The following is a 25,932-nucleotide window of genomic DNA, read 5'->3' as shown; positions in this document are numbered from 1 at the left end:
TTCCCTCCTCACTAGACTCTACCAACAGTTAATCATTTAACTGGACAGTTCCACTTCATTCTAGAACACTCATTTCTAGAACATTCAGTCTTTAAGATAATGTCTCTCATTTGGGAAAAGCAGAATCTCAAATTAAAATGGGCTTCTAGCCGGGCGTGGTGGCGCGCGCCTGTAGTCCCAGCTACTCGGGAGGCTGAGGTGGGAGGATCGCTTGAGTCCAGGAGTTCTGGGCTGCAGTGCGCTATGCCGATCGGGTGTCCGCACTAAGTTCGGCATCAATATGGTGACCTCCCGGGAGCGGGGGACCACCAGGTTGCCTAAGGAGGGGTGAACCGGCCCAGGTCGGAAACGGAGCAGGTCAAAACTCCCGTGCTGATCAGTAGTGGGATCGCGCCTGTGAATAGCCACTGCACTCCAGCCTGGGCAATATAGTGAGACCCTGTCTCTAAAAAAAAAAAAAAAAAAAAAAAAAAATGGGCTTCTGTTGTAGGGCCAGAGGCCCAGAAAGCTCAGTTAATTTGCCTGAGAACACATGTCAAGTGATAGTAACAGAATTTGAACTAAGATCTGATGACAAGACCCGTGTTCTGTTCACCACCATCTACCACCTCTAGCTCTCCATCAAAGATGAATACATCAAGGGTCTTGAGAATCTACTGACTGTCTTCAAGTACTGAAGGTGGTTAGTGGTATTTTCTTATTTAAAGAAAGGTCGAAGAACAGCAAAAGGAATGTAGCTTAGAAACAATGAAAAGGCCAGGCATGGTAACACGTTGCTATCACACACTGGCTTTTACATTAAGTTAAATTAGGTCTTTGAAATGCCCAATAAACATGATAACCTTTGGATCTGTGCTAGGTAGCAATGGAAAATGTCTTATTAAAATTCAAAACAAAGGCTGGGTGTGGCGGTGCATGCCTGCTATCCCAGCCCTTGGGAGGCTGAGGCAGGAGGATTGTTATGAGTTCAAGACTAGTTTGGGCTACAAAGTGAGTTCGCCAGTCTCGGCTGCATAGTGAGACCCTGTCTCAAAAAGACCAAAAAAAAATAAATACATTTTTTTTTAAATTCAAGACAAAAGATTTGTTGAAGACTGTGGTAGTCTGTCTCCTAGGATATGATTATTGAAAGAGAAATAATAAATCTTTTTAAACAAGAAATTTCCATCTTCTTCCAGGTACCATATGAAACAAAATTCTAATCAAAATATAATTCAGAGGGATCCTCATCTGTCACATGAAGAACAACTTTATACCCGGAAAGTTATTGATAAATTCATACATTGTATGAAGAATATTTTTATTTGACAGAATTATGTTTCAAACTTTGGAACGAGATTGTTCTAACATGGTATATTTTTCACATATCTAGTATGAAATTATGTAAATATTTTTAATTTTAAGAAGAAAATTATGTGTATATGTATTTTTGTAGCACTTACAGATTCCTTTCCAAGTCACTACGTACATGCTTTGTAGTATATTTACTCCACAGCTTTGAATCTCATAATTTATACGGGTCATGCTGAAATATCTCCATTTTTAAAAATTCAGTTGTACAGCAGATGTGTCTTCTCTTATTAAATTGGTTGTTAACTTTATGAAGAATGTGCTGTGGGTCCCTTTTACAGTGGTCTGACTGGCAGATTGCTCCATGAGAATCTGAAAGTTCCTGCAGTAAGACTTCTTCATTCCGTCTATGAATCACTCCAGCTTTTTCAAGCATCTCATCATCCATTCAGACTTAGACACAGTCCTTTTAATGCCATATCTATAACCACAACTACTTTTTGAAGCAAATCCCTATTTTCTTCCTTTCGATATGAAGCTAATAGGAGCTATAAAATAACTGAGAGGTGAAAATTAAGAGGGTAACTTATCCTGGTCTCAACAGGATGAAAGAAAACAGACGGCAGGGAAAGGAAGGACTCTTTTGTCGTTGGTGGGGGATTATACTCATAAGAATAAAGGCTCTAGAGCTCCACTTTGCTGTAGAATGAGATTCATCCTCTTTTTCACTATCATTATGCTTGGTTCAGATTAAATTTATTCATGTAACAGTTAAACATCATCACCACCAGAAGGAAGATTCAGCACTTTCTATTAAACATCAAATGACTTTGTCACTGAGAAATCTGTGCCAGTTTTAGACTCACTCTATTTATTGGCTGACATAGTGATATAGCTCAGCAGCACAGCAAGCGTGCTGCCTGACAAGTATGAGGTCCTGAGTTTGATTCCTGATACAAAAAATATGCTCTTTCATCTTTTGTGAATTATCTTTGCTGACAAGATTTGTCTACTGGACTAAGCCCAAATACAGAATGGTATAATAAAGGTTATTTACATAGCAGATCTTAATTAAAACTACAGTATCAGCACACTTTACACAGTGTTTCAACTTTTTGAATTGTGGATGTTTGTTGTCTTAAAATCCCTGTGGTTTTTAAGGGGTAAAATAAATACACAAGTAAACATTTATGCATGATGCCCAATAAATTTGAGGGTAAGAGCTTTTCCTTCATAGAGGGCATAGAATAGAAATTGAAAATAGGAGCCTTTAGTGATTATTTGGTTTAGGAGTGGGGTAGAAGCTTCATATAAGAGTCTTGCTATGTCTCCACCTTCCCAGGCAAAGATGCCGCATGGATATCACAGGGAGGAGACACAAACACAGGCACTTCAGTTCTTTCTTAACATCTTAGAGATAAACTTATATTCTCAGCCTTAAGTGTTTCTTTTCTCCAAGGTTCTAAGGTGGCTATGCTTTGAGTAATATGGGCCTCAGAGCAAATTTTGAAAATTAAGAATTCTGATCTCTGATTTAGAAAGAAGTTAAAGACCATGACAGAGCAAAGGAAAAGAGTGAAACTTACAGACAGCATAACCTGAGAAAAGACAAATACATTAGTGAAGATTTTGAGGTTATTACATATTGAATAGTTTAAATTAAAAATAATTTTATAGTAATTAAGCTTTTAGGGCTGGGAATTTAGCTAGGTGGCATAAGTGCCTCCCTGGCAAGCATGAAGTCATGAGTTTGATCCCTAGTACCAATAATAGTAATAATAATTAAGCTTTTTGGGGGCCAGAGATTTAGTTCAATGACTCAAGCACTTGCCTGGTGAGTGCACAGACATGAGTTCAATCCCTGATACCAAAAAAAAAAACTTTGGAAAAAATAAGCTTTTGGGGGGAGGTGGCACTAGGATTCAAACTCAGGACCTGTGCTTGCCAGGCAGGCGCTATGCTGTTGAGCTAAATCCCTGGCCCCAAAATAAGCTTTTGGTATGCACCCTAGGTTAGATCTCAAATGTCCTTAAGTCCGGTGCATCTGTCAGATGCCTGGATTGTGGGGGTGCTATACTCATCAGTGGGTGAGTTCATAGCTGAATGCACTGTTAGGACGTGTACCCTGTCCCCAGCTCCTCCCTTCTCTCTCTGCTTCCTAGCTGCACAGTTGAGCACCTTTCCTCAGTCATGCTCTTTTGCTATGCTGTTTTTGCCTTGCAGACAGCCAACCTTGTACTGAAACTGTGAGCCTAAATAAACCTCTCTTCCTGTAAGTTATGAGTGTCAAATATTTTGTGCCAGTATCAAGAAAGTGACTAATACAATGTTACATTTTTGCCTAACATAGTAACCTACCACAGAAAATATATACATAAAATGTTTAAAATGCAAGCCTGACTCAATACTGCATGAACAGGAATAGAGAAGTGTGATAATTCATTCACTGTTTGGCATCTTCAGCAGCATTTCACCATGTAGACACTCATCTACTGACCTTGTACTCATTTAATTCTCAAAATAGCCCTCATAATGCTGCAGTGCTATGGTTACCTCTACTTTTTAGGAAAGCAAAGTAAAACTGGCTCAAAAAGCATCAATAATTAGTCTATGTTACATAGTTGCAGAAATCTGTGTAGAAAATCTGACTCCAGAGGCAAGGCTTCCAATTGTTAGAAAGCATTACTTCTCCAAAGAAGTTAAAACCTGTGTAAAAATTGACCCATTAAAAGACGCAACTAAACTCATGAAAATATACATATGTACTGTGAATTTCTTCCAAAGTGACTAATACAGAAAATATTATCAGAAAATATTAAATAAAACCAGAAAAGCTATTAGAAAACATATCATTATCTTCAGAATTAAATACTTAATACTTCTCAATATGAATGTGTTTGTATATTTTGGTAACTTTTTGTTTTGTTTTGCACCCTGGTAACATATTTTTAAAGGTCCACCTTTTTCCTTTGAAAAAATATATTAGAAAACTTTTTGAGGAGAATTTAGGGATGATCAGTAAGGACAATTCCTAAATAAGTTAGCACGTAAGCTCCTAGGAGATGGTGAGGGGCAAGTGTCAGGACGATAAAGGGAAAACTACTGGAGGAGAGAATGAGAGAAGGAACTCTCGGAACCAATACAGGAGGGATGGAAAGCTCTAAATAGCACAAAGGCAATTCAGAGAGAGGTGAAAGGCAACTGGCAACTGGAACTCGGGATCCCTCATCGGGGCAGGTAGGGAGCCCAAAATTACAAGCATAAGGTTTGCTGGAGAGCGCAGACAACCCTGATGACACCAGCAGTCCAGCCCCAACCCAGTCCTAACTGCAAGAAAAATTCCATGATTCTTACCAGCTTTCTAGCCACTTGTGGATTTGGTCTGAAAGAGATAAGCACATTTTAAAGATTCATTACTGTACATGTGTTAGGAAGCACTTAGTGCCACAACCCAGGAGGCATCTTGAGAAGGATCCTGTTGTAGGAGCTAAACCTTCCTGTGTATCAGAAAACACAGACGATCACAATCCCAGAGGCCACCAGGCCACCCTGCTGCAGGACTGGGTGGGAGCTGGCCTCATGAGAAAGTTGTGGCTAGAGAAGTGTCTGTCACAATCGCACAGACAGGGTTGAGCAGTGCAAAGCACAGCTGTGGCTGGGAGCAGAGTAGAGGGCTCCATGGTCCTGATCACTGTAAGGAAGAGACCAGTCTCATGTGGCTTCACATGGGGCCGGATCTGAGGGTAACGAGCAGAGCTGTCAATTCGTTTGGTACCACGGCTGCTCCTCCAGTACAGATCTGTTTCTTTCTTGAGACACATCACAGTTTGGACATATGTCATGCTCCCAGGTGCACACACCAAAAAGATCTGAGAGTTCACAGCCCTGCTGTGGTCAACATTCCACTAATCTCCCAGGTGAGAAATGACGGGGAGCGGAGAGGAACACCAGCTGGTTTCCGCTGCAGCCCACTCCCCCTCCGTACCTGGTGGGCTCCTGAGAGTCTCCAAGTCCAAACAGCTCCTCGGGAGCTGCCTCTCATTGCCTTTTTTCTTATGTTTGCTCTTTTTTTAATCCTTTAATTGGATTTTTGTTCTCAATTTTTCCTTTTCAAAAATGTTTTCTTTTCCCTTTTTGACCTTCCTCATTCATGTTTTTACAAAATTTAATCATTTTTAGCTTTTAAGTGTATTCTAACCCTTTTCCATTGCTATTGGTGCTGCAGGTGTTTCTTTATTTCTATGCCTGATTTGTTTTCATGTCATGGTTTTCATTTTTCTGTTCAGTGGGATGGAGCTGAGCACCTCAGGCACATTGGCTGGGTGCTTTCCCACTGAGCCAACCCCAGCCAGTTGAAACTGTATGCATTCTAGTCACAACCTAGGGCTGCCAGAACCCTGGCAGACACTTCAATTTACAGAACAGGGGAGGAAACACCTACAGCTGACACATGGTCCCATGTCATCACAGCTGGGGTGAGCTGAAGCGACTTCCCTAGCAATAGTGGACAGTACATTGTGTACACCACACATGTGAGGGATCCCAGCCCAGGCCAGACCCATACCTTTCAAATCACGCACTGCTGACAGGACTGGAGGAGAAACCACAGAAGTGTACCTCATTTACTACGCTGTCTATTCTATACCTCTCTGAACTATCAAAGGAACTTCACTGTTGTAAACCTACAGAAAACACAGGCCCTTCAAGCCCTGTTTCAAAACACATTTGTCACAGTCAAAAAAACTCACAGGGAAACTAACTTAGAAAATCTACTAAATTCCAAAATCTACTTCAAATTAATTTCAACATTACAAAACAAAAATTAAAAAAACAACCAAATTCCAGGGCACATCCAGAGAATGCTGCTCACTGAGAAGACCTCACACAAATGTTTCTGAAAGAAGTATCTATCCTAACAGATAAATCTCAACATATAAATACAAGAAATATGAAAAGAGCAAGATAACATGACATCTCTAAAACTTCATAATACTCCAGGGATTCATTCCAATCATATCAAAGTGAATGACTAGCTTGCCAAATAATTTTTAAAAATGACTTATAAATTCAAAGAAAATACAAATAAACAGAAGAATAAATTTAAAAAGACAATGAAGGATACAAAAGAACAATTCAATAGAAAGATTCTGAAAAATACAAAAAAGAAATCATGAGAATGAAAAGTTCAGTAAGTTAAAAAAAAACTCGGTTGAAAGTCTCACCAATAAACTGGGTCAAGCAGAAAAAAAGAATATTCAGAGCTTGAAGATGATGTTGATGAATTATCACATTTGGATAGTAAGGAAAAAATCAGAATAAATAGAATACAAAATCTAAAGGACACCAGTAAAGAGATGAAATGTATATAATCAGAATAAACAAAGGAGCTGAATATATATAATCAGAATAAACGAGGGAGGCTAACGGTACAGAAAATTTATTCAGTTCAATGCTTAAAAATTTCCAAATCTTAGGAAAGAAATGGACATTCAAATATAGGAGACATTTAGAATCCCGAATAGGCATGACCAGAAAAAAAACTCCCAACATATTATAATTAAACTTCCAAAAATACATGCCAAAGAAAGAATTTTGCAAACAAGCACAAACTTATAAAAGCAAACCCAATGGAATACTAGCAGATTTCTCAGCAGAAACTCTGAAGGCCAGGAGGGCATGTAAAAAATATATTTCAACCTCTGAAAGAAAATAATTGCCAACCTAGATTACTAGGAGCCAGTAAAATTATTCTTCAGAATCAAAGGAAAAATGAAGCATAAGCTAAAGGAGTTCATGAAACACATTACAGAACACACTTGTAAGAATCTTCCACACAGAAGAGTGGATAAGTAAGAATTAGGGAAGAATCAAACATGATACAGTAAACCATCAAACCGTGAATACGGATAAGGAAGAGAGAAGTGATGTAGATTATCTGAAACAGCCAGAGACAGGGGAAAAATGACAAGAACTAAAACATACCTTTCAATAATAAGCATGATTGTAAAAAGTTTTAATTCTCCAATTAAAAGACAGATTTGGCTGATTAGGTTACAAACAAAGCCCAACAGTCTACTGTATGCAAGAAACTCACCTCACTGGCAAAGACATACACAGACTGAAAGTAAAAGAATGAAAAACAATAATCTAAACAAATGAAATCCAAAAGAAAGCAGAGGTAGGGGTAACTCATATTCAATGAAACAGATTTTAGGTAAAAATTCGTCAGAAGAGACAAAGGTTACTACATATGGATAAAATGATCCATGAAAAAGATAGCAATTACAAATGTATATGTACCAAAACACAAAAATGCCATTAAAGAAACACAATTTTCTACTTGCTGGTTTTAATTTTTTTAAAAGTGAATCTAAAGCAGACGTGGTGACACATGTTTGTAATCCCAACACCTAGGAGCCTGAAGCAGGATTGCTGCAAGTTCAAGAGCAGCCCAGGCTATGAACTGAGCTCAAGGCCAGCTTGAACTGTATAGTGAGACCCTGTCTCAAAAAGAGCCCCGCCCAAAAAGAATCCAGTTTTACTGTAGAAAGCTTTACCATAAACATGAAAAATCTTGCATTGTCCCAAATGTATCATCATTAGGTAAAAATTCATCTAGGCAAAATAGTATTTATGCTTCCATTTTATTGTTTTTAAGAGTTAAAACTGCCACCTCAGTAGTCTTAAGAGCAATATAATGAAACATACATACATTTAGACTTACGTCCATCATAGCTTCAAAGGGTTCCCTGAAATAAGGCTGGGATTCACATCTTTTTCCTTAAGAAAAGAAACACTAACAGTAATTTTGTTTTCCTTCTACCCACCCACCCTCATTCAAACAATTAACTGATGAGTTCAAGTCTAACATCAATTAAAAATTTTTGTCTCCTACAAGACATTCATTTGATCTGCCTCCCTGGATAACGTTTATTAAACCTAAATTAAGTCATTTTTAAAAGCCTATAGGAATTCTCTTAACATATGGAATTTTAGCATGATAGTTTTTTTCTTTTTTGTTTTGTCCAAAACACAGGCGAGGTGGTTTCTTACCACATTTGATGTAATGAATTTCAATAAAAGCAGAAGAGCTCTTCACAAATAGCTGAGAAGCTCTAACGTGAATTTGGCTGCTATTTTCTAATTACATGACAAAGAATGGTTTGGATTTTTAATTAGTAATATTTTAATAGATCCTAAACAGGGGCATGAATAGGAATCAAGTTTGCACCAGTCCAAGTACCTACAGTAATATGATAGAAGCACTCACCACCAATACTTCACACTATTTCACTCTCATGCTCCTAATAACAAGAATTTCTCCTTAGAAATAGTGCATTAACCAACTAGTCTCTCAAACTGCTAAGTGTGAAAAATTACTTAAGAAAAAAGTGTATTATTTTTGGCCAGTCAAGAGTGAAAAGGCCATTTATATTAACTGTTCTAAGTTCAGAAAGTTTTGTATCTGATCATCCAAAATGAAAATTTGTTTTGCCTGTACCAGACAGATTAAAATGGTAAATTAGCAAATAGTTCATCCTTTGTTGAAAAAGAAGTATGTTCTAAATTTATATACTACAAACTACCTAATAAATGATGTCTGCATACTACACGTCATGTTTATAATATGCACCATTTTAGGAGGGAAGAAAAGTTCACAGGGGTTTCTTCAGAGGATATATAATAATATCCTAAGAATGTTGATTTATACATATGAGATCCGTATAAACCATAAGTGGTCATCTTAGCTGGACTGTAACAAGCCCCAGTAATGCAAAAGCTGACTCTAAAGGCACCTATAAAGCACTGAAATTCACAATTTAGTCATTACCTTTTTCTCCAATACAAAATTATCTGGTAGTCATCATTGTTGATGCCATGCTAAAACATTACAAATTTAGATCACTTGACCAATAAAAGGAACAAGAAATAATAGTTTTCAAATTTCAAGTTAGAGGAAAAACCCTTATCACACAAGCAATGAAACCTGAGCATATGCTAGTTTTGTGATTACAAGAAAACATTCCTCATTAATACATTATTCAAATTCCTCCAAAGCATTTCAATTTTAGTTTAAAACCCAATAAACAAGAACCCACATAAGCACAGAATTTAAACTACCATGAAATGAGGATTTATATAAAGCCTATCAGCCCTAAATATTTAGCTTAAGACAATGAGCAGAGAAAATGTCATCTATATAACACCAATTGAACAGTTCTATAAAATGTTAGTTAAGATCAGTAAGTGTGGTGCATCGTGTGATTCCAACCATTCAGGAAAAAAAAAGTGACAGCGTTCCCCTCCCCCAAGCTTGGAGCCTGTAGAGTATTACTTTGGCTGTATTCTCCCAAATAATTAGAATGCCTTTTAATATCATCAGCATCTTAGTACTGGAATTCCAATGTATTTTGGTGTCCCTAAGGCTGCCTAAACTCAAGAAGGCATCCAAGTGAAATGTATTATATACTTACTACATCTCAAAATTTCAGTGCCTAAAATGTGAAATACTCTTATCATTTAACAGTCTGCCTTATAGCAAATTCTACTTTAAGGATTTTATTATAACTTTGGGAAATTAGTGGTAAAACATATGATTTTAAAAAACAGTATGTGGCTGCACTTAAGTTTACATAAAAATAGCATTTTTACAACCATATTGAAATTTAATCCTTTTACACAGGTTAACAAAATGTATCACAAGAAAAACTAAACATTGGGTTTACCAAAAGCTGTACTTTCGAAAGTGGAACAATGAAAATTTTTCAATTTTTTTTTTTTACAAATGGTCACTTCTGAGTTAATTTACCGCACTAGGGGAACAAAGTTGTTAAAATATAGCTGTGCTCAACCGAGCCACTTAACTGCACTACAGTATAGTACTTGAAATCAATCCTAAAGTCAAGATTGAAAACCATTTCAAAAGACAAAAGACCCTATGTTTGGTAAGAGGTACTTTTCCTTCCCAAAACAGTCAAAGCTTAATGAAAAGACTGACTCTAAGTTTTTTCCTCCTCATGTCTTCAGTTCAAAACGCTATTATCATTGGTAATAAGGTCTATATCTTGTCTGATCTGGATGATGTGGTCCAGGAATTGGGGTTTGAGAAGGCGGACCCTGCATTCGTGGAGGAGGAGGTGGCCCTCTTGGTGCAGGCCATATACCAGGACTCATTCCCCCTGGTTGTGTAAATGGAGGGCTGAGAGTTCCTTGATCTTCAGTAAACTGGGGTAAAGAGTTAGGATTGTAATGGTGAGGAGGGGGAGCAGTTACAGGCGGACCACCATGTTGAGGTGGGGGAGGTCCTGGAGGAGGGTGATTCATATAAGGTGGCATCTGGGCAATAATATGTCCAGGGGGAGGGGTTATTGGTGGTGGAGCAGAGGTCATTGGTGGAGGTGGAGCTTGGCTGTATACCAAGTGAGGAGTACCTGCAGCCTGGGGAGGATGTGGCATTGGATGACTGATTGGAGGTGGAGGAGGTGGGGGTGGTGCATAATGTTGCTGTGGAGGCATAATATGATGAGGGTGCGAAACCACTGGTTGACCCTGATATTCAGGATGATGGTGAGCAGGTGCTGGGGCAGGAGGTGGTGGTTCTCTAGCACCTGAATTTGAGTCATCCTGAATAGGGACGGTTATTAAATTGCTGTGTTTTCTTGTTGAAATACGAAAGGTTTCCTGACTGACCGAGCGAGGTGGTGGTGGAGCCATGGACAATTCTGTGGGAGGAGCACGAATATCCTCATGTGGCTGATTATAGTGCTCATGTGGCACGTGCTGCAAAGGAGGCGGTGGCATCATGATGTGCTGCTTTGGTGGAATATGGCTCATGTGGTGCTTATCTGGCGGCATTATAAAGCGCTCAGGGATTTCAGCTGGTGGCGGGGCAATAGGAGGATGAACATTTTCAAGCGAAGTGCGGGTAACAGGTTTTCCAGCTCGCATGTGGCGATGGTTGATGTGAGCCTGTAAGTCTCTCTGAGACAAATACGTTCTCTTGCACCCTTGAACAATGCTACACATGAAGAGAGAACCTCGTGTACACTGTTCAATTCGCTGCACAGGATCACTGCAGCTAAATTAGAAGGGGAAAAAATTTGATTTAGTAAAAACAGAATGTAAATGCATGTATTTTGAAAGTATGGCTTTAAATTTTTCTGTAACATCCAGCAAAAAGTTCACAATTAAAAGGCAGTTATTTTATGTGAAGCTGTAATCACGCTCACTTTCTAGTCTTAGCTACTGAACATCAGCACTTCTGTCAACTTCAAAATCAATTGCATTATCAGAGTATGTCTAAAGAGACCTGAATACCTCCCTCAACCTAGAATTCATATAATTTCCCCAAACAACTGTGTGCTTTGTATCCATTGTAAAGAAAAGAAATCCAGGAACAATAAAGCAAAGAATCTGCCACTTACAAACACAGAATTCAAACTTGCAGCATTACTGAACAGTAAGTGGAAGATGCTTGCGAGGACTACACTGAGGAGGATCTTCCTAATCACTGGAGTTCTTAACATAAAAACGTCAGTTCAGCAACCTTAGGACAGTGCTTCCGGGTTTTCAGCCAAATTTACTACTAAAAACTGGTATATTTTCCCAGCTATCAAAATTTAACTCAACATTTCTTAATGACTTGGGGTCAAAATAATAACTACTCTTCATTTGTATTTAATCCATTCTTGCCTCTAAAGTCTTCCTAAGACAGTGGAAAGAGAACTGAATTTGAAATCCAAACACATGGGATCTAATCATACTGGCTCTGTATGTTGGAAGTTATTTAACCACTTTGTTTCCTCGTTTATAGAATGGGGTTAAAAATGTGTACTCTACCTAACCCACAATGTTTTTATAGTTATTTCACCTTACTCAAAAGAGTATTCTTAAGATTAAATGAAACAATGAAAGTAACTAATCACCCGTTAAGCACTACATAGGTATAGATATAAGCTGTTACCACTGAGTATGTGTGTAAGGTCATTTGACACTCTCTGAAACAGTTCTGCACTACTGATTTTAAACTATGCCGACTTTTCCATCCTTGGGATGAGGCTGGCACTCCTTGATGACATAGTATATACTTCCCTTTGGTGGCCATTTGCCACACATCTTATTTTTTGCATCAATTTTGCTATATAAACTAGGAAACATTTCCCAGTTAGTAGTTTACAAGGCACTTCTTTTGGATGATGCCTAATATCAGCAGCATATAGTGTTTCCAATAACTCTGGCTGCCATTTCTTCACTTCCTGATCTGGGTTTGTTGATCAAGGTAGGTTTCTGACCTGAAACAGCTAAGGACCACACAGGTGAGCGGCTTACTGAAGTTCCATTCAGTATCTTGAAAACTAAGTCTCCATTTCAATATTATCATTATAACACTTAGGTAAAAGAAAATCTTTTAAATTGGTTATAAACCCATTATGAAGTACTTTATCACAACTGAAATCTTTTCTGCCAGTGAAGCAACCAAATTTACTAAAGTGAAGGGGCACTGAATTTGAAAATTAGGCATTAGAAAAAACATCCAAAACACAAAGTACTTCTAATTTCATAATTGTAATTCTACACAATAAATAGTCTTTAAACCCACAGTACCAGGTTTTATAATGTTCCTTCAAAAAGCTAGTAAGATACGCTTTTAAAAACATCAGTTGTTATTGAATTGTCACAAAACCATCCTTATGTTTTCTTGTGTTGCAATTTCCTACACCATAAAAGGGTGTCACCAGGCTGGGGCTGCAGTTCAGTGACAGAGTACTTGCACTCCCAGGACTTTGCATTTTATCCTAAGTACTGAAAAAAAAATAATGTGGCAGGAGTGGTATACCTTACAACTGTTCACGGCAACCAATACTATAAATCTTGAGGCAGCTTCACAGGTTATAAGGAATCTAGGAAGTCTATGGCTGTTCCAAGGAAGCTTCCCTAAGTCTTCCCAAAGCCTTCCTTACGAGGGGTTCTAGATAAATACAAAAACTACTACTTTAGATACTTTGAGATCATTCCAAGGACCAGTTCTTCATAATTTGAGTCTATGGCACTCTAATATCCCAAGACATACTAACAACAGTTGAATGCAATAGAAGCTTATACATACGAGGGGCTTATTTTATATATCAGATCCTATCTATCTTCCTACCCATCTACCTATCAATCATGTAGCTTCATTCACTTTTAAAATTAACCCAGAGATCGAGGCAGAATTGTTAGCCCCATTTTACAAATTAAACAAACAAAACTAAACTAACATATGTCACATAGTTAATAAATCGTAGGACAAAGATTTAAACTCAAGAATTCCAATCTATTGTCTCTATTGTCAATCATTATAACATACTGTACTACCTCTATAGCACATCACTGAAAATAATAATTTTACAATGATAATTGGCTTTGGCTTACAATATCAAGTTTATCTACCTATCTTGCTTTCTGTTCTTGTTTTTTTGAATCAAGGTCTTGATACGGGGATCAGGCTGGCCTCAAACTGATGGCAATACTCCTGTCTCAGCCTCCTGAGTGCTGAAATTGCAAGTATGCACACCACACCAGCTCAAGTTTATGATGGCAAGTAGATTTATCATTTTAGCCAATGTGAACTGACAGAGTAGGAGCCTAGCGCTGTTTTAAGAAAGCTAAAGCAAACTCCGGGTTCACATAGAAAGCTTATCTATGTTTACACATTTGATCCCTTACCTGGTTTACATCTAATCCCAACCCTTAACCCAGTTTATAAATCAGTTCACTATAAACTCTACTACTTAAAAATATAAAGATGACCTTATCTTACCCTGGACACATCTTATCTCCCTTTTTCTCATGTAAAATAGCACAGTCATAGCAAAAAACATGTTTGCATGGAATCTGTAAATAAAGACAGTATAAATGATACATTGACAGTTAACACATTAGAACAATTAAAATATTTGCATAACAAACAGTAAACATAATGACCTATACACAGAAAGAAAGCACATGAGAAATCTTAAAGTGACAGTTATTAAGGACTATATGAAGGCAATAGTTAGCTTTTTTTGCTCACAAAGTATTCTGAGAATGGTTACACGTTCTGGCCCCTTTTCCAATAAATATATGCACATATATCTACTTATACTTTCTACAGTTATAAACCCTATAAACTCTAAACAGTTCTTAGATATTAAAAGCTCCTGAAACACTGTAAATATGTTCTGTCATATCCTATTCTGAAACTATTCTAAAGCACTAAAATAACCATTACATTAAATGCAGATTATTCCAAGAATTCCTTTAGCTACATCATAAACATGTTTCAAACTTACTTATTAAACGATAAACCTCTACTTAAATTTCAGAATCTTACCTCTACACAAATGTTTACATTTACAAAACCAGGGTTTAGTTCATTAATACTTACCATTCGCCCATAGATTTTAATAGGCAGGCCACATTTGTCACAGAAATGAACTGGTGTATCATCCTTTTCACCTAAGATGTTTATCTGTTGAAATGATATAATTAAAGTTTCCTCTCAAGCAATTCTAAACATAATGTCTAAAATTCACATGATTAAAAAATGGCTACAATTTTATAAGGGTTATTAACTAGGGATGAATACAGGCTGCTGCCGCATTCCATGCCTCCCCAGGCCTCCTCCACTTCTGAGACAGGTTTAGAAGTTGCCCAGGCTGGGTTCAAACTTGTAATCATCTTACCCTAGTCTCCCAGAGACTATTTTTTTTCTCTTTCTTTTAAAATAATGGTCCATTAGATTTTACTTGACTTTACTGAAAATTACTTCAAATTATTTTTAGAAATAGTACAAAAAGGCATTTAAAAAAGCAAACAATCCATATATGCTAGGAAAAAAACAGATGTAATAAAAATTCATACCATTCTTTACACATTTAGTATTGCAAGTATATAACAGTTGACTTTTCATTTTTAGCTATACCTTAAAGTCCCAAAATAGATGTTCAGGAAATCTTCGCTGATTTCCAAACAGTTCTTCTTCATTATAATCAAATCCTTCTGAGGGAAAAAAGTATTACCTGTTAACTTTTCAAATCTCAAATTTTATCTAAGAAGTGTGTGTGTGTGTGTGTGTGTGTGTGTGTGTGTGTGTATCCTTATTAAGTCTACCTGATGTCTTTCAAAGCTCCAGGAACAGATAAAGCGCAGCTTAAAATATTGACCAGAAGTAATCCTGTTGACAATCAAGCCCATCTTTATTACTTTATAATTGAGAATACTTCTGGGTACTTGAACAGGCCAAACACATGCTTTATCACTGAGCCATGCCCTAGTCATGCTACCATGATTTAAGAACATTCTGACTTTGGGCTGGGGATTTAGCTCAGCGGCATAAGCGCCTGCTTCACAAGCTTGAGTTTGTGAGTTTGATCCCCAATACCCCCCACAAAAAAGAACATTCTGACTTCAAATATACTTATTTAGGGAGAGAAATTCTGCAGTGGAAGAAAACATAAGGTATAGTTTCAACAGTCTGGTTCCGATAAAGAAATACAGATTGCTATAACAAAATAGAAAATTTAGATATAGGCACAACTACTTTCGTAATTTTAATGTTAATGGCAAGACTCCTATTCAGCAAGGAAAAAGCAGATTATTCAGAGGCTGAGACACTGGTTAGCTATTTACAGAAAAAATAAAGCAAGGCCACAACTATTTTTGTTTTGAGAAAACCAAATAAATATTTCTAGAATTGTTCCAAAGCAGAGGTCAGCATACTTTCTCTATAAAAGGCCAGACAGTAAATGTCTCAGGCTTTATAGGATTCTGCTGTCATAGCATGAAAGTAGGCAGCTGCAGACTGTACACTGCAGTAATTTTGTTTATAAAAACAGGACCAGATTTGGCCTATAAGTAATAGTTTGCTAATCTGTATTAAAAGGTAAGATAGCAAAACTGTTTTACATTCGTGGACAAATGAAAAGGAAGACCTGTTTATTTTGTTCTGAGACAATATCTCACTCTATAGTGCAGGCTGACCTTAAATTAAACTCACTATATAGCCCAGATTGTTCATAAACTCCTAAAAGAAGATGCGTTCAAGAATGTTTTAAGTCTACAAAGTCTTAAGAGCAAAGAACAATAACCTGACTACATAGAATCTTAAGGCTCTTTACAGTAAAAATTTTATACAAAATGCAAAAGACCACTGGAGAAAATACACACTATAAAGTGACCAAATGAAACAAAAATTATTTGAAGTTCATAATATCAAACATTGACATGTGGGTATATAAACTAATGTATCCTTTTTGAAGAGCAATCTGACAGAACCCACAAATTCTAAAATGTACAATATTAAATGTCCCAATGTTTGCAAAGTACAAATTTTAGAAAGCATATTTAATAGCCTGTATAACATTACTATAACAAAAAATTTTTAAAAATCAATAAATTATAGTATATCTATAAATGAAATATCTAAACCTACTATTTTTATACAATGGAGTACTACTCAACTATAAAGAATGATCACATTGAGATATTTATAAGTGGTTGCAACTTGAGACAATATTTGTAAGTGAACTCACATGAGTAAATACCGTATTGTCTCCCCAGTATAAGAAATGGTAAGAGTACATAAGATACAAAATCCTCAATAAATATAGTGACAGGGTAAGAATTTTCTCAAAGGGGGAAAAAGAAAAATATCTAAATTTGTATAAACACACTTAGGATAGCTAAAATGATTGCACTACAAATTCTCTAAGTTTGTAGAACAAAGCAGTTAATATTCATAGGATTAGAACAATTTTGCATGTTTGTGTCAGGTGACTAGAGAACTCTTAAAGATCACTATGTAAAATATCAACCTTAATTCTGTTCCTACCACCGTGTTTTGAAGGCCTATATCGTTAATTGTTTTGGGCTCTTTGCTATAGTTGTCTTTTTTGTTTATTTTTTTAGTAATGTTTTGTTTTGTTTTGTTTTTCCCTCTAATGCAGAAAGCATAAGTATATATGTAGAGGCTTATACATGTGTAGAACTCCTCCTAAACAGTTTATGAGAATCGATTATATTATGTGTGATGAAATGAAGAGCTACTTTGAAGAAAATCAGACTTTATGGTATCCATTGCTGATTTCGTATCATCATGCTGTGAAATCCACTTTGTTCAGAGTGGTTTTAGTCTATTTTGTATTGTTTAATTTCACCATACATGAAGGTATAGACAGCTATCTTGAAGAAAACAAGAGACATTATGGCACCCATTATTGATTTTCCTATTGTCTGATTTGAAGGCCTGTAATGCCTTCATTACTCTGTTATGATTAGTTTTATACTATTTTGTTTTGTGTGAATTTATTGTGTGTAAAGATATAGACAACCATTTTGAAGAAAACAAGAGACATTATGGTAACCACTGTAGATCTCCTGTTGTCTTGCTTTGAAATCTGTCACTTACATTGTTTTCTTCTGATCTGCTTTATGTTTAGTTTTACCTTTTTGTAAAATAAATTTTAAAAACTGAGATTACATCTGTATGTACTGATAAGAAATGCAAAACATCAAATGCAGAATACATGAAAAAAAGCAGTTATACATAAAAAACTAATACTGCCATATAAGAAAGTCTTAACATTATCTTTGGAGGGACGGACTATAGGGAAACAAGGGATAATTTTATTTTATTTATTTTATTTTATTTTATTTTGTCTTTTTCGTTTTTATTGGTACCAGGGATCGAACTCACGACCGCACACTTGCAAGAAAGGCGCTTATGCCGCTGAGCTAAATCCCCAGCCTCGATAATTTTATTTTTAATGTTATGCTTTCTATAATACTGTTTAGTTTTTTGTTTTTAAATAAGAAACTTATAAAGGGAAGAAAAACGTAAAAGATGCCAAAATAAGATGTCAAACAAAACATTTGAAGAATAAAGTATGTAAAAAAAAAAACTTTTAAAGGTAGCTATAAGTAAATACAATCACAAGAATTATTTAGCACAATCACAGACTGTTAGACCATTAAGTTTACACAAATTACCTTCATCACCAGCTGTAGCCTTAGCAGGCATCCTGTTTATAGTCCTCTGAGTTCGAGGTGTAGGTTTGGCTTTGTTTGCTTGCTTGGAGATGAGCTTTATAGGAATTCGTCTGCGAACATCAAGACCACCCAGCGATCCAGAACTATTAGTGCCTTGTAACTCATTGTCTATGTTAGAAAAATAAAATAAATTTTTTCTATTAGTTCTTTCTGAAGATTATTCTGTCACAGGTAATAAAACAATATAACCAACAATATCAAATGTCAAAGGTCTTGGTTCTGATTTTGCATAGCAGTTAAACACTGCTAGTTTTCTCTATTTTGGATAAAGTTTTAACACAATGCTTTTTAATTAGTTTCTTTTGGACATGAACCCCTTTGCTTCTCCCTATAAAAACAGACAATAAAATCTTTCATATAACTCTAGATTTAAAGAAATATAAAACCCTCATGAACCCAAAATAAGAATTTTGTCTTAAAGTAACTCAAAGAGACCTTCTAAAACTTAAAAAAAAAAAAAAAAAAAAAAGAGAGAATGAAAAGAAACAGACCATTCCTATCTCTGTGTCTGACCATCAAGCATGCAAAGTAGGCACTCAATAAATTTACTAAATCTATTCACTAAATTTACATCAGGACAATCAAACTGGAAACCCAAACTGGAAGGCAAAATTAAATGATGCATCTGAAATTTGTTAATTTTAAGGAAAATGATTAATTCCTTAGTGTAAAATGACTTACCTGAAATGTATTCAGACATATAATAATTGTACATTTACTAGAAACACGCAAAAATGCATTTATGCTGTATAGACACACGTGACTGAATTATTCTTAGCACTGTAATATAAACCAATAATTTAGGAAGATACAGGCTTTCTAACTTCAACTGAGTTGAAACAACTGACATTTTCTAGTCTTTGTGTTACATCTATGAAATAAATTAACTCATGTCCCATGAGTAAGCAAGTGCATTATTTCATAAAACTGACTCATGTAAAGCTTAGTAAAGTTATCTTTTTTCAAGTATATTAAAAGATATAACATATGGGAAAAAGAAACTCTCCTGCACTGTTGGTGAGAATGTAGACTGGTGCAACCATTGTGGAGGTCAGTCTGGAGATTTCTCAAAAAGCTGGGATTGGAAGTCCCATTTGATCCAGCTATTCGAATTCTAGGCATATTCCCAGAAGAACTCAAAACATCATACCACAGTGATATATGTGCACCCATGTTTATAGCAGCACAATTTGTAATAGCCAGATCTTGGAAACAACTTAAGCATCCAACAACTGAAGAACGGATAAAAAAGTTGTGGTATTTTTATACAATGGAGTACTACTCAGCTATAAAGAATGATCACACTGAGATATTTATAAATAAATGGACTCCACTTGAGACCATACTCATAAGTGAAATAAATCAAACTCACATGTATAAATATCGTATAGTTTCCTTAGTGTAAGAAATGGTAAGAGTACATAAAAGTTTATGGTAATCATGATTCCCCATTACATTACTTTGAAGCCTTATGTTTCCATTTATTAGTTGGAATGGTTTTATCCTGGGTTGTTTGATTTTATTATCTGTGATGGTATGAACAACTATTTTGAAGAAAACAAGATATTACAAATAGCCAGTGCTAATTTAGTATCATCTTGTTTTGAAGTCCTACCATACTTTTGTTCTTCTGTTTCCATTGGTTATATCATGTTGTATCTTATTGGATTTTATTATGTGTAGTAGTATAAATAAATTTTTTATAGACAATGAGAAAATATAGTAACCATTTTTCATTCTCTGTTATTTGGTTCTGAATGCCTTGTAATACTTTCATTCTCTTTAATGGGATACTATTTTTTTATGTTTGATACTATTGTTTATGAAGGTATGCTCAACTATTTCAAGGAAAGAGACATTATGGTAGCTACTGTTATATTGGGTTGTTTTGTGGTGAAATACTGTTTTTGTTAAATTGTCCTGTTCTGATCTGCTTTGTTATGTCCTCTTTTATCTTAATCTCTTTCAATAAAAAAAATTTTAGAAAAGGTATAACATAAAACATTCAACTTTACATAGAGATAAAAAGGAAAATGCTTTAGGAAATACAACATTTTTTTTCTACTTGTAATTATTAAGTTGTTGAATAAAGCCATGGACTGCCCCTGCAAGAAATATTATACTCCACACTGATAACCAAATTGTCCACATAAAATTCGTTAAGACAAATAAGGAAGCAATAAACTAATACTAAAGACTTCCAAGTCTGTAAGCATTGCAGATACCTGTTAAATTCACTCATTCTCATTTTTTGTGAATATATCAAATAAAAATTCAAGATGGGCCCTAAATGATTATTTTAAATCTTTGTTGTCTACTTTCTACTCTTATAATGGCTAATCTTATACACACACACAAATCACAGAAGAGCTGGAGATGTAGCTCACAAATTCACAGGTACAGCGCTCGCCTAGCAGTCAAAATATCCCAGTACTGAGTGGGGAGGTCACGGAATACAGATTGCCCAGAGAGGTAAAACCTTGAGGTAGGATAAACCTGACTTGATCAACTTCCAACATTTCACTAACTGGTCTAACAAAATGATTAGTGTATTTTATCTATTATTCACTGCATTTGCCTGTCTATATAGGACAACTCACAGGCAATGCAACGGCTGAAAAACATGACAGAATGACTTCTTCTTGCACAAAAAGTATTCCTGACTCTCCGATGAACTAAAAAAAAGCTGTTGTAGGCAGATAGTTAATCTTGTCCTTCAGATATTAAAAAGAACCTTTAATGGTTTTATCTTTGTGGATGGAAATACCAACATTTCACTGCAGGTCCTTTTCACATTACCCTGAATACTTAAGATTTCTATTGCTGACATAACCGATCTTTTAAGGGTCTGCTTTCCCTTGAAATTTTGCTGCTTGCCTTACAGACTCTAAGTTAGAAAGTACAGCATTTAATTGTGACAATATTCTGGGTTTGGGGGCTTTCTGATTTTTGCTTAAATTAAGAAAATATAAAGCTTGGGTTTTTTTGTTTGTTTGTTTATTGGGTTTTTTTGTCTTTTTTGAGACAAGGTCTTGCTATGCATTTCAGGCTGGCCTTGAGCTCACTTTGTAGCCCAGGCTGGGCTCCAACTTGCAATGATCCTCCCAACTCAGCCTCCTGAGTGCTGGGATTACAGGTGTGGCCCACCACACCCGGCTTGATTTCTTTTTTAATACATAATAGCAAAACACAAAAGTGTGTAACAAAGATCTTGGTATAGTAAATACAAAGATAGAACTAAGAATAATTTGCCAGTGAAGGCGAATCCATCTTTAAGAATAACACCTTCATATAATTTTAAAACATTTAGGATTTTTCTCTTCAATAAAGTGAACAAAAATATCTTTTAGTACAAAAGTGCTAATTCTTAGAAAAACCAGAGAATGGAATCAACTGTTAACTGGGAGTTTCCTGAAGTGATTTTTTTTTCCTAGTAAAATTCTATTAGAACATCTTCAATTCAATTTGAATTTTAATTATAATCATATAATGGGTCACTTTTGTATAATATTCAAGATTTCATCAATTTTCCCAAAGACTTCCTTATCCTTTGATATTAAAATTGCTCTTTTAAGATGCCTATGCAGTCATGATGTCTTCAATTTACTAGATAACTGGTCAATTTGTCATTTGCCAATGGCTTTGTAATTTAAATAGTTATCCAATTCATGTCTATGAATTTCATGAAAACCTGAATGTTTTGCAAGGTTTCTAATTTTTTCATCATGATCAGTGAACAGCAACTGATACTTTTTTTTTTTTTTTTTTTTTTTTTTTTGGTCTTTTTCCTTTTTATCAGTACCAGGGATCGAACTCACGACTGCCTGCTTGCAAGGCAGGTGCTTATGCCACTGAGCTAAATCCCCAGCCCCCTGATACTGTTTTTTGATATGAAAAATTAAGGACAGTAACTCAAAGGCGTTAAAAAATACAAAACAAGCTAATGTTAAGCAGAAACTATACCTGACTCGAAACTCCTTTTTTAACTGGTCAGCTCACTAGTGAGCTGTACTTACATGTTAGGATGACTTATTTCTGAAGGCAAGTTTGTAACTTAGGAAAGTAGGATAATAAATACTTTTATATATTCACCTATATTCAAATGTCCTAACAACTTGAAATTGACAGGGACATGACTCTCAAACCCAGTAACCAGCTGTAATGTGAAATACTTTGCTGCAACAAAGTATCTGCTACACCCGCTTCACCATACCAGAATTTCAACTCTATACTTTTTTCAAAGGTGGGAAGCTGCAGTTCCTTGCAGCCCTCTTCTATCCTCACTCTCCTGAAGTGATCTCGCCAATTCTCGTGCTTTCAAAGATATCAACTATAACATACTACCGTATTTTCGGTACATCATTCTTCTGACCTTAAGATTTCCCTTCATATATCTTAATACACACCTCACACATGGCAGCAATACAAAACCAAATTCCTGTTCCCAACAGTATCTGCTACCTTCAAATGAATGTTTTTCTAAGTTTTCCTCAACTCAGTAGTAGGCACTACCAAGATGCTCAAACGAAAATCTCATGCATTTCGAATTTCTCTCATATACCTCCAAACCAATCAGTTAGTGTTTGAATTCCACCACTAAAATATTTGTTTCTGTAAGTGCGCGTGCGTACTGAGGAAGGACCCTAGGGTGTTGAGCTTGCTATGGAAGCACTGTACCAGAGCTACACAATCCCACTTCTCCATCATCACTAAATCAGGTCTCCCTCTCGTTTTACTACAGTCATGTACTAAATTGTGTATTTTCTATTGTTCTTACACCATTCTCCATCTAACAGTCTATTGTATGTTTAAAAGGTTATGCTCCTTTATTTCTACTCAATGGCTTCGCATTCACTTAAAATCTTTCAAAGCTCTGAAACCAGATTTACACCTTCCTTTGCAATCTCATCTTAAAGCTCTTTTCTTTTTACCAAATAGGCTATCGTCTACTAACCTCCTCTCAGTGCCTTTGTGCTTACTGAAAATGCTCTCCCTTCTGCTTCACTTCCTGGCAGGATCCTTCTCAACTGATCTCAGCTTAACTAATTAATACCATTCCGGAAAAACATTCCCTGACTATCCTCTCTGAAACTTCCTACTCCACAGAACCGGTTATTCTTCAAAACACTACGTTTTTTAAAAGCCTGTCTTCTCCAAGAGAACGTAATCTCCAGGAGGACAACAGCTCAGTATTGTTGCATACCGTTCCATCTCCAGGCCTACAACTATCTGTGCATATTTAGCATAAACAAACATATACATTACATACGTAAGTAAGTGGCTAACGACTGAGGACATTACAATCAATGCTTTAAAAAAAAAAACAAAACCTTTTTTTAACTCGTGCTATGATGGACATACTATCTGAAGCACTTACTAACCCCAACGCATTCACTTAACAGCCAAGAACCATAAGAGAAGCCAAGAAACAGAAAGGATGGAGCCAGTCTTACTTGCAGAAAGGGTTGAGAATATCTTCATTTTAAGATCTTCTTTGTAAATGTTCCCAAATGATGAGAAAGGGCCACAGCAGAAGCGCGGGCCATGCTTTGAAAGGCTTAAACAGAAAAGCTGCTCTGTTTATAATTTTTTGAAAACTATATTCGACTCTGGTCTCTATAACCTCTAGTCCATGAAGGAACGGAGAGACAATTAACGATAGGAGGCGACCATCGCCGCACCCGCCCAAAGCTGGCTGAGACAGCAGGAAGTGTCCAACCCACTTTCGCCCATCCACTCTCAGTGTAATGAGGCTTCTCCAACTCTAAGAGTGGAATCCAACCGCCAGTGCCCCATAACGTAAGGGAGAGTAACCAGGTTGAGGGGAAATAAAGAGCTATCATTTTCCCCTTCCCACGAAGCCTGCGCCGCCCACTGTCTGGCTTTGGAGCTCAGCTGAACGTGAGAAGCAGCGGTTGCTGCCGGCACTAAGGATGGAGATACCGTACTGGAGGGCAGGCCGAGAAGCACCAGGCCTACTGGGCACAGGAAGGGGTGTGTGAGATTTATTTCTCACCACCACACGTCAGTGCTGTGGGGCGAGCGTTATTCCTCTTGCCGGCAGGGCGACCAGTCCCAGACCGGCCAAGGGGGCATGAAACCCGGACCCCCACTGCCTCCGCCTCCTTACCAGTGTGATCCATGATTCGGCTCGCAGAGCACAGTGGGAGCGGAAGTCAACCGCGCCAGAGTCGCAGCGAGCGCGTGCGCGCAACCTTCCTGAGCCCAGTAGCCGGAAGCGCGACCGTGTTTCCCCGTTTTGGCCTATTAGAGCTTCCGTCTCCCACCTACACCGAGCAACTCCGGGGAGGGGATCGGGCATAGTCCGAGAAGAGACGGAAAAAGCGAGTACGCGAGGAGCTTAGAGGTAGGGGTTGCTAAAGCTCTTTCCTCTCCGGCCTCAAGAGGAAATAGCCTTTAGCAATAGGAAGCACACTGGACAGGAGCGGGGAGGGGAGAGTAGTAGCCGTTTCAATGAGCTCCCGGCAGGTAAAGGCGGCCACCCACCCCCGGAGTGTTGTCTTGTGGGACTTGTAGTGCGCTGGCGCGGGCTGACGAACAAACAGCGCAGGCGCGGCGGTTAGGCTGGCCCCACCCCGGCGGGCGGAGTAACTGTGGAGTTCCCCGGGGTCCGCGAGCCGAGCGATGGTCTCCTCCTCCAGAGCTGGAAAAGCGTGAACAGCAGCGCTCCGGAAAGCGTTTTCCCGCGGGAGCTTGCCCGAGGGATGGAGTATGTGGCGACGCTCCCAGCTGAAGAGAGAAACTACTGTTTTTATTGTCTAAAATTTTGTTAGGTCGTGACGAGCTACGCCCAGACCTACGCACTGCGGTAGTGTGCTCCCCCACCCTCCATTCCGGCTCCGAAGTTTCTAACGTTCGAAACACGTTTTTAAGGCTGGGCAGCTCTTCGGTTTCCAGAGCGACGCAAGTGGCTCTCGGAGAGCCGCAGCACCGCCTCGGGACGGGCGGAAGGCCGGACAGAGGGCTGGAGCCTGACAGTGCTGTGCTGCGGGGTTGCAGCCGGCGGACGGGGACCCGGTTGAGGGGCGGGGGACCGCCGAGGTGGGCCTGAAGGAGAGGGTAACTAGAGGAGGAGGGTTACCAAACGCACGGTACCTAGTTCCAGTTCTTGGTCCCGGGGATTAGTGATTGCTGCTTTCATCTCTCTCAGCCAGAACAAAAGGCAAGTGTCAGAGGGCGATTCCCGAGGACCTTCCGTGCGGTTTCCACCTGGCCAACTTGGCGCGTTTATGTCCACTCCCTCCTGTAACCTTTTACACTTGGTGCTCTCAGATGAGTAGAAAGGAGCACAATTAGTGGAAAACACTAGCCTGATAGTCAAGGGATTTGGGTTCTATTCTTGTCGTCCCTTGGTGACGACATGATTACATTGAGTAATTCACACTTTCGGTGCCACAGTTTTTAGATCAGTAAAAGGAATAATATGTTGATCTGTTGCAGGAATGTGTTCCCGGTCCTGACCTCTGAAAGTATGGTTAGCATGGTGCTATATCAGTAAATAATACTATGCAATCATTACTATCATTGAACCGTGTTATTTGGTGATTATGTTAC

The 25,932-nt window shown here is 37.6% G+C and overlaps 2 protein-coding genes across 5 annotated transcripts in view; one reads left to right on the top strand and one right to left on the bottom strand.

The window, feature by feature from the left end:
• The window catches only part of Slc26a3 (solute carrier family 26 member 3), a 32,284-nt gene extending 30,634 nt beyond the window's left edge, over nucleotides 1-1,650 (top strand). The window contains 1 exon segment of one of the 2 annotated variants that reach the window (NM_001246662.1): nucleotides 1,179-1,650. In NM_001246662.1, coding sequence (NP_001233591.1) covers nucleotides 1,179-1,202 — 24 coding nt within the window. In that variant the 3' untranslated portion in view covers nucleotides 1,203-1,650. 2 annotated transcript variants of the gene reach the window in all.
• Cbll1 (Cbl proto-oncogene like 1) lies at nucleotides 163-24,834 on the bottom strand. Of its 3 annotated transcripts, none has more exons than XM_063238344.1 (6): nucleotides 24,488-24,834; nucleotides 18,298-18,465; nucleotides 15,233-15,306; nucleotides 14,696-14,779; nucleotides 14,090-14,163; nucleotides 163-11,368 (listed from the first exon to the last, which is right to left on the bottom strand). In XM_063238344.1, exons 1-6 carry the CDS (start codon nucleotides 24,498-24,500, stop codon nucleotides 10,333-10,335), a joined length of 1,449 nt encoding a protein of 482 aa, XP_063094414.1. In that variant the 5' UTR covers nucleotides 24,501-24,834; the 3' UTR covers nucleotides 163-10,332. The 3 variants fall into 3 exon arrangements, with proteins under 3 accessions (XP_063094414.1, XP_013007917.2, XP_063094404.1); XM_013152463.3 differs by having other exon boundaries at nucleotides 15,233-15,309; nucleotides 24,488-24,831; XM_063238334.1 differs by lacking the exon at nucleotides 24,488-24,834 and adding an exon at nucleotides 23,811-24,460 and having other exon boundaries at nucleotides 15,233-15,309.
• Between the last annotated feature and the right edge of the window lie 1,098 nt (nucleotides 24,835-25,932).

The sequence above is a fragment of the Cavia porcellus genome, unplaced genomic scaffold, assembly GCF_034190915.1.
Source record: "Cavia porcellus strain 051 isolate PalLab524CR breed Dunkin Hartley unplaced genomic scaffold, mCavPor4.1 scaffold_2, whole genome shotgun sequence".
Lineage (NCBI taxonomy): Eukaryota > Metazoa > Chordata > Mammalia > Rodentia > Caviidae > Cavia > Cavia porcellus.
This window is presented reverse-complemented; position numbering and strand designations above follow the sequence as displayed.